This window comes from Hirundo rustica, unplaced genomic scaffold (genome assembly GCF_015227805.2).
Source record: "Hirundo rustica isolate bHirRus1 unplaced genomic scaffold, bHirRus1.pri.v3 scaffold_365_arrow_ctg1, whole genome shotgun sequence".
Lineage (NCBI taxonomy): Eukaryota > Metazoa > Chordata > Aves > Passeriformes > Hirundinidae > Hirundo > Hirundo rustica.
In genome coordinates, this window is record NW_026690410.1 from 22,664 (window position 1) to 31,317 (window position 8,654).

The following is an 8,654-nucleotide window of genomic DNA, read 5'->3' on the forward strand; positions in this document are numbered from 1 at the left end:
GGGACCCCCCCGTGTCCCAGGTGACCCCTCTGAGATCCCCGGGGGTGTGGTGGCCCCGAGGAACTTGAGGGGCAAGTGGAGGAACATCATGGTGGCTGTGGTTGGGTCATGGTGGCCATGGTTGGGTCGTGGTGGCCGTGGTTGGGTCGTGGTGGCCGTAGTTGGGTCGTGGTGGCCGTGGTTGTGTCATGGCGGCCATGGTTGGGTCATGGTTGGGTCGTGGTGGCCGTGGTTGGATCATGGTGGCCATATGAAGCTCATGGTGGCCATGGTTGAGTCGTTGCGGTCATGGTTGGGTCACGGTGGCCGTGGTTGGGTCGTGGTGGCCATGGTTGAGTCGTTACGGTCATGGTTGGGTCACGGTGGCCATGGTTGGGTCGTTGCGGCCATGGTTGGGTCATGGTTGGGGTGTGGTGGCCACGGTTGGATCATGGTGGCCATATGAAGGTCATGGTGGCCGTGGTTGGGTTGTTGCAGCCGTGGTTGTGTCATGGTGGATGTGGTTGGATCGTGGTGGCCGTGGTTGGGTTATATTGGCCATGGTTGGGTCATGGTAACAGTGGTTGGGTAATGGTGGCCATGGTTGTGTCATGGCGGCCGTGGTTGAGTCATGGCAGCCATGTTCATGTCATGGCGGCCGTCACTGTGTCATGGCGGCCGTCACTGTGTCATGGCGGCCATGGTTGGGTCGTGGTGGCCATGGCTGCGTCATGGCGGGCATCCTGCATCATGGCGGGATGATGATGGTCATGCATCACCATGGCGTGACCCATCGGTTGGGTCACGATGGCCGTGGTTGGGTCATGGTGGCCATATGAAGGTCATGGTGGCCATGGTTGAGTCGTTGCGGTCATGGTTGGGTCACGGTGGCCGTGGTTGGGTTGTGGTGGCTGTGGTTGGGTCGTGGTGGCCACGGTTGGGTCGTTGCGGCCGTGGTTGTGTCATGGTGGCCGTGGTTGGGTCATGGTGGCCATGGTTGGGTCATGGTGGCCATATGAAGGTCATGGTGCATGTGGTTGGGTCGTTGCGGCCGTGGTTGTGTCATGGTGGATGTGGTTGGATCGTGGTGGCCGTGGTTGGGTTATATTGGCCATGGTTGGGTCATGGTAACAGTGGTTGGGTTGTGGTGGCCATGTTTGTGTCATGGCGGCCGTGGTTGTGTTGTGATGGCCGTGGCTGTCACGGTGGCCATGGAGGGACACTCTGGGGGGTTTGTGTCACCACACCTGGGGAACTCTTGGCCACCAACGCCAGCTCAGCTGGGAGCAATGGGAGGGCACTGGGAGAGCACTGGGGGGGCACTGGGAGGGCACTGGGAGCACTGGGGGGGCACTGGGACGGCTGCCTGTCGGAGGCACCATGGGGTCAGCAGCGGGGAACACGACCCAGGGACCCCTTGAGAGACCCCCCAAAACCTCAGGTGACATTTTGGGGTCCCCCAGAACCCTCCAACCCCCTCAGGTGACATTTTGGGGTCCCCCAGAACCCTCCGATCCCCTCAGGTGACATTTTGGGGGTGTCCCAGCTCCCCCCGAGCCCCTTTGGGGTCCCATTTCCGGGTCCCATTTCAGGGCCCCAATCCGCGGCTGTTCCCTCTTGGCGGGAAACGCCGAGACCCCGCCCACGAAGGGAGGAGCCAATCGCGACCCCGCCCGTTTCCATATATGGAGATGGGGCGTGGCCATGGGGACGCGCGGCCGCGAGGGGGCGTGGCCTCGCCGTGTCATGGCGGCGCCCGCAGCGGACGGTGCGCGTAAGGGGGGGCGGGAGGATTTTGGGGGATTTTGGGGGGTTTTGGGGGCTTTTTGGGGACATTTTGGAGGTGGGGACGGAGCTCTGACCTCTCCCCTCCCTCCGCAGCCCCTCCGGGGGTCCCCGAACCCCCCGGGACCCCTCAGGACGCGGCCCCGGAGGAGCCCGAGGAGGCCGAGTGAGTTTTTGGCGGGATTTATTTTGGGGGGGGGTGTCTCTGACTCTCTGAGGGGGTTTTTTTTGGGGAGGGGTCCCTGACGCCCCCCGCTCTCTCCAGGTTCCCCCCGTACGAGCTGAGCCGCCCCCCGCACCCGGTGTGGGGGGCGCGGCAGGAATTCGCTCGGCGCCCCGAAAACTTCCTGCGAGGCTGCAAATGGTGAGAGACCCCCCCCCCCCAAACCCCAAAACCTCCCCAAATCACCCCAAAAACCCCACCCCGGTCCTCATGGCCGGGCTGGGCTGGGGTCTTCTGGGCGGATTGAGGGTCCATGGGGAGGGTTTGGGGGGGTCCCCAACACCTGGGGGGTTCAGAAGTGGGGGTCCCCAACACCTGGGGAACCCCTGGAGAGTTGTTTTGGGGTCTCAAGGGCTTGAAAACGGGGGTCCCCAACTCCTGTGGATCCCCCTCGAGGGTCATTTCGGGCTCTCTGGGGTTTGAAAACGGGGGTCCCCAACATCTGGGGGGGGGTCAGAACTGGGGGTCCCCAACATCTGGATCCTCTGGAGGGTTGTTTTGGGGTCTCTGGGGGTGACAGTGGGGGTCCCCATCCCCTGTGGATCCCCTGGGGGTTATTTGGGGGTCTCTGCGGGGGTCCCCATGCCCTGTGCCCCCCAGGGCCCCCGATGGCTCCTGTGTCCTGAGCTGCAGCAACGACAACGCCCTGAGGATCTTCGACCTCCCCTTCCCCCCGGGACCCCCCCCGGGCGCGGCCCTGCCCGAGCTGGTGGGTGGGGGTCCTGGGGGGGTCCTGGGGGGGTCCTGGGGGGTCCTGGGGGGTCCTGAGGGTGGGTTTGGGGGATCCTGGGGGGGATTGGGGGGTCCTGGGGGTCACTGAGCAGGTCCTGGGGCTGGGTTCGGGTGACTGTGGGGGGATTTGTTGGGGCTGGGGGGGTTTCGGGGAGTCTGGGGGTCACTCTGGGGGTCTTGGGGGGTCCCAGGTGTCACTGGGGGGGTCCTGGGAGGGTTTTGGGGGGGTCTGGGGGTCACTCTTGGGGTCATTTTGGATCTAAGGGGTCACTCCGGTGGGCTTTGGGGTCCCAGGGTCACTCGGGGGTCACTCCGGGGTCACTCGGGGGTCACTCGGGGGTCACTCCGGGGTCACTCGGGGGTCACTCCGGGGTCACTCGGGGGTCACTCGGGGGTCGCAGGTCCCGGCCGTGCAGGTGGCCGAAGGTGACACCATCTACGACTTCACCTGGTACCCCCTGATGGACTCCAGCCAACCGCCCACCTGCCTGTGAGCTACTGGGAGCACTGGGAGCACTGGGAGGGGACTGGGAATGGACTGGGAGCACTGGGAAGGGACTGGGAGCACTGGGAGGGGACTGGGATTGGACTGGGAGGGGACTGGGAGCACTGGGAGGGGACTGGGAGCACTGGGAGGGGACTGGGGACAGAATGGGAACAAACTGGGAGCACTGGGAGGGGACTGGGATTGGACTGGGAGCACTGGGAGGGGACTGGGGACAGAATGGGAACAAACTGGGAGCACTGGGAGGGGACTGGGATTGGACTGGGAGCACTGGGAGGGGACTGGGATTGGACTGGGAGCACTGGGAGGGGACTGGGCTGTACTGGGAGGGAGTGGAGCGTACTGGGGGCGTTACTGGAAGGAGAACGGCGGCGCTGGGGTGCGCTGGGTGTTTACTGGGAGGGCACTGGTTGTTACTGGGACAAACTGGGAGATCCTGGCGCTTATGGGGAGGATCCTGGGAGGGGCTCAGGGTGACTGGGGCGAACTGGGGAGGTACTGGGAGCAGGGGAGGTGTGCTTGGGAGGCCGCTGCTGGTGTGTACTGGTTTGTACTGGTCCATACTGGTCCGTACTGGTCCGTATGGTGTGTATTGGTCCGTACTGGTCTGTACTGGTCCATACTGGTCCGTACTGGGCAGGGTGGCCGCCAGCAGCCGGGACAACCCCGTGCACCTTTGGGACGCCTTCGACGGGAGCCTGCGGGGGTCGTTCCGCGCCCACAACCACCTGGTGGGCAACTGGGACGAACTGGGAGGGAACTGGGGTGGAACTGGGGTGGAACTGGGGTCCCCCCAGGTGGGTTTTGGGGTCTCCCTGGTCCCTAGGTTGGGATTTGGGGTCCCAGCGATGCTTTTAGAGACACCCCCAGCACCTTTAATGGGAGGAGTTTTGGGGTCTTCTCTCTCCCTGGGTAGGTTTTAGGGTCCCCCAGATGGGTCTGGGGTCTCCCCTGTCCCTGGGTGGGGTTTGGGCTCCCTCTTGTGTCGATTTTGGGGTCCCCTCTCCCCCCGGGTGGATTTTGGGGTCCCCCAGATGTCCCCTGGGTGGGTTTTGGGGTCCCCTCTCCCCCTGGGTGTGTTTTGGGGTCCCCCCAGGTAGATTTTGGTGTCCCCCTCTCCCCCCGGGTGGGTTTTGGCATCCCCCAGATGTCCCCTGGGTGGATTTTGGGGTCCCCTCTCCCCCCAGGTGGATTTTGGGGTCTCCTCTCCCCCCGGGTGGATTTTGGGGCCCCCCCGGGTGGATTTTGGGGTCCCCTCTGTCCCCTGGCTGGGTTTTGGGGTCCCCCCGGGTGGATTTCGGGTTCCCCCCGTGACGGGGGTCCCCCCCCCCAGGACGAGCCGGTCGCCCCCCACTCTCTGGCCTTCTCCCCCGACGGCTCCCTGCTCCTGGGGGGCTTCGACGGCGCCGTCCGAGAATTCCCGACGGAGCGGCCGGGCCGGAGCGGCCACGAGAGAGCGCTGCGGCGTGAGGGGCGGGGCCTGAGGGGGCGGGGCCTGAGGGGCGGGGCCTGAGGGGGCGGGGCCTGAGGGGCGGGGCCTGAGGGGGCGGGGCCTGAGGGGGCGGGGCCTAAGGGGGCGGTGCCTAAGGGGGCGGGGTCAGGGCAGGGCTGGAGGCGATTTCCTTGCCTTTAATTAAGGGGAAATCGGGGTTTTAATGGGAGAGGAGGGGGTTAAAAGGGGTGGGACCAGAGGGTGGGAGGGGCTTAAATGGGTGGGGCTGGGGGGAGAGTCCCTCCCCTTTAATTGGGGGGAAATTGGGGATTGATGGGGTAAAGGGGGCGTGGATTAAATGGGTGTGGTCTAAAGGGGCGTGGCCTGCAAGTGGGGGATCCCCCTTTATTTTTTGCGGGGGGAAGGGGTGTGGCTTAAGTGGGTGGGGCAAAAGGGGGAGGGGCCTGATGGGGAGGGGCAGTGGGGCATGGTTTGGGGGAATTATGGGATGTGGGGGTGGAGCTTAAATGGGTGGGGCACGATAGGGCGTGGCTTTGGTGGGCGTGGTCCAAGGAAGGCGAAGTTTGGCTGGCACCAAAGTGGGTGTGATCTCACTGATGTGGGCGTGACCGTGCCCAGAGGGGCGTGGCCTGACCTTTGTCCCCACCCCCCCTGCAGACGGCGGGCAGGGCCAGCGGGGTCTGATTGGCTGCCTGGCCTTCAGCCCCAGCCAATCGCTGTTCGCCTGTGGCTCCTATGGGCGGAGCCTGGGGCTGTACCCGCGGGAAGGGGGCGGGGCCGTGGCGCTCTGGCCACGCCTCCCTGCCGCGCCCACTCACCTGCGCTTCAGCCCCTGCGGGACTCGACTCTACGCGGGCGGGCGGAAGGTGGGCGTGGCTCCTGGTGGGCGTGGCTCCCTGTGGGTGTGGATCACTGGGTGTGGCTTTCTGGGCGTGGCTCGTGATGGGCGTGGCTCACTGTGGGCATGGCTCACTGTGGGTGTGGCACACTGTGGGTGTGGCACACTGGGTGTGGCTCGCTCTGGGTGTGGCTCACTGTGGGTGTGGCACACTGGGTGTGGCTCACTGGGTGTGGCACACTGGCGTGGCTCACTGGGTGTGGCACACTGGGTGTGGCTCACTGGGTGTGGCACACTGGCGTGGCTCACTGGGCGTGGCTCTCTGGGCGTGGCTCACTGCGGGTGTGGCACTGGGCGTGGCTCCCTGTGGGCGTGGCCTGTGGTTGTGCCCACGGGTTGTTATGAGGGCGTGACCCCATGGTGGGCAGGGCTTTGTGAATGTGGGCGTGGCCTCCACACTGGGCGTGGCTTTGGGGGTGGGGCTTGGGGCATGATTGGCATCTCCTGTCATGGTGGGTGGGGCTTTGTGGGCGGGGTTTGTGTGCTGGGGTGGATTGTGCATTTGGGGGCGTGGCTCCAGCCCTGATGGGCGTGTCCCTTCCTGGCCCCGCCCCCTCCAGGACCGCCACATCCTGTGCTGGGACCTTCGTGTCCCCGACCGTCCCCTCCTGGCGCTGCCGCGGCGCGTGGCCACCAACCAGCGCGTGACCTTTGACCTCGACCCGTGAGTGACACCCCCCAGAGAAACTTCTGCACCTTTTGGGGACACCATGGGTCACTTCTTGGGGACACCCTGGGCACCTGGGTCACACTTTGGGGACACCCTGGGCACCTGGGTCACACTCTGGGGACACCCTGGGCACCTGGGTCACACTTTGGGGACATTGTGGGCACCTGGGTCACACTTTGGGGACATCCTGGACACCCGGGTCACCTTTCAAAGGGGATTTTTGGGGGTCCTCGGCACCTGGGTCACACTTTGGGGACATCCTGGGCACCTGGGTCACTTCTTGGGGACACCCTGGGCACCTGGGTTACAGTTTGGGGACATCCTGGGCACCTGGGTCACACTTTGGGGACATCCTGGGCACCTGGGTCACTTCTTGAGGAGAATTTGAGGGGGTCCTGAACACCTGGAGCATCTCTTGGGGCAGATTTAGGGGGTCCAGGACACCTGGGGGAGGGGTCTGGGGGTTTCTTCAACCCTCTGGGGTGGTCCCAGACCCCTGGACCCCTTTTTTTGGGGGGTGGTCCCGGAGCCCTGGCTCTCGTTGTCCCCCCAGGTCGGGGCAGTTCGTGGTCAGCGGTGACACCGACGGCTTTGTCACCGTGTGGGACACTCTGACCCCCCCCGGGCCCGGGGACCCCCCCGAGCTGCCCCCCCTCCTTCGCTTCCGCGCCCTCCGCGACTGCGTCAACGGCACCAGGTAACGCCCACCCCCCCCAAAAAATACTGGGGACCCCCCCAAAAATAACCCGGGACCACCCCAAAAATCTGGGAGCCACGCCGGGCGTCTGGGATTTGTGTCCCCCCAAAAATACCCGGGACCATCCCAAACTCCTGAGACCCCCCCCAGAAATATCGGGGGACTCCAGGGTGAATTGGGGAGGGGTGTCACTGCTGTGCTGGGCCCCCCCAGATTGTCACCTTGGTCACCCCAAATCCTTCGGATTGTCCCTCTGAGCCTCCGCCCCAAATCACCTGAACTCCCCCGAGCTGCACCCCCAAATCTCTGCCCCAAATTTCCACCCCAAATCCCCCAAATTTTTTATTCAAACTGCCCAAAATCCCACCCCAAATCCCTCAAATTTTTATCCAAAGTCACCCGGATTTCCACCCTAAATTCCCCAAAATCCCACCCCAAATCCCCCAAATTTCCACCCCAAATTTTCACCCCAAATCCCCCAAATTTCCACCCCAAATTCCCACCCCAAATCCCCCAAATTCCCACCCCAAATCCCCCAAATTTTCCCCCGCAGCCTCCACCCCGAGCTCCCTCTCCTGGCCACGGCCTCGGGCCAGCGGCTGTTCCCGGCGCCGTGGGACGGTGACAGCGACCGGGAGGGGACAGAGGACGGCCCGGCCCCGGGAGGGGACATTCGGCTGCAGCTCTGGTGGTGGGGACCCGAGGATGGCGGCTGGGACCCCCCCGGGGACACCGGGTGTCACCCCCCCGGGGACACTGAGATGGGAGATTGTCACCTCCCTGGGGACACCGGGTGTCACCTCCCTGGGGACAGCCATTGTCACCTCCCTGGGGACACCGAGACGGGCGATTGTCACCTCCCTGGGGACACCGAGATGGGAGATTGTCAGCTCCCTGGGGACACCGGGACCAGCGATTGTCACCTCCCTGGGGACACCGAGTGTCACCTCTCTGGGGACACTGAGACGGGCGATTGTCACCTCCCCGGGGACACCAGGACGAGCGATTGTCACCTCCCTGGGGACAGCGATTGTCACCTCCCTGGGGACACTGAGACGGGCGATTGTCACCTCCCTGGGGACACCAGGACCAGCGATTGTCACCTCCCTGGGGACAGCGATTGTCACCTCCCTGGGGATACCGAGACGGGCGATTGTCCCCCCCCCTGGGGACACCAGTTGTCACCTCCCCGGGGTCACCGTTACCCGCGATTGTCACCTCTTTGGGAACGCCGAGCGTCACCTCCCTGGTGACACTGAGACTACTGACTGTCACCTCCCTGAGGATGCTGAGTGTCACCCCTTTGGGGACACCGACCGGGACACCCCCAGGGACACCGAGTGTCACCCTGCTGGTGGCACCGTGTGTCACCCATCCGGGGACAACGGCTGGGATGCCCTTGGGGACACCGGGCTCAGCCACCACACCTCTGCCGGGGGTGACACCGACTGTGACCCACCCTGGGGACAGTGACTGCCACCCTTGGGGACCACGGCTGTCACCCAGCGCTGACCCCTGGGGGTCACAGCCCCGCTGGGGACACCACGAGTGACACTGGGGACACCAGCGCTGACCCCTGGGGGTCACAGCCCCGCTGGGGGCACCAAATGTCACCCTGTGTCACCCTGGGGACACCAGCGCTGGCCCCCGGGGGTCACAGCCCCGCTGGGGACACCAAATGTCACCCTGTGTCACCCTGGGGACACCAGCGT

General features: G+C 64.9%; 1 protein-coding gene across 1 annotated transcript; it reads left to right on the plus strand.

The window, feature by feature from the left end:
• The first annotated feature begins 710 nt into the window (after positions 1–710).
• WRAP53 (WD repeat containing antisense to TP53) lies at positions 711–8,647 on the plus strand. Its single transcript, XM_058424409.1, has 12 exons — positions 711–775; positions 1,572–1,747; positions 1,861–1,930; positions 2,030–2,128; positions 2,588–2,696; positions 3,121–3,209; positions 3,865–3,955; positions 4,558–4,690; positions 5,335–5,543; positions 6,136–6,239; positions 6,799–6,942; positions 7,496–8,647. The coding sequence occupies exons 1-12, from the start codon at positions 711–713 to the stop codon at positions 8,193–8,195; spliced, it is 1,989 nt and encodes a 662-aa protein (XP_058280392.1). The 3' UTR covers positions 8,196–8,647.
• Positions 8,648–8,654: the final 7 nt, after the last annotated feature.

Coding starts and splice junctions, on each gene's coding strand:
- WRAP53 (XM_058424409.1), top strand. CDS start 711: ATGGCGGGCATCCTGCATCATGGCGGGATGATGATGGTCATGCATCAC. Junction 1,748..1,860: donor GGCGGCGCCCGCAGCGGACG/GTGCGCGTAAGG, acceptor CTCCCTCCGCAG/CCCCTCCGGGGGTCCCCGAA. Junction 5,544..6,135: donor TCTACGCGGGCGGGCGGAAG/GTGGGCGTGGCT, acceptor CGCCCCCTCCAG/GACCGCCACATCCTGTGCTG.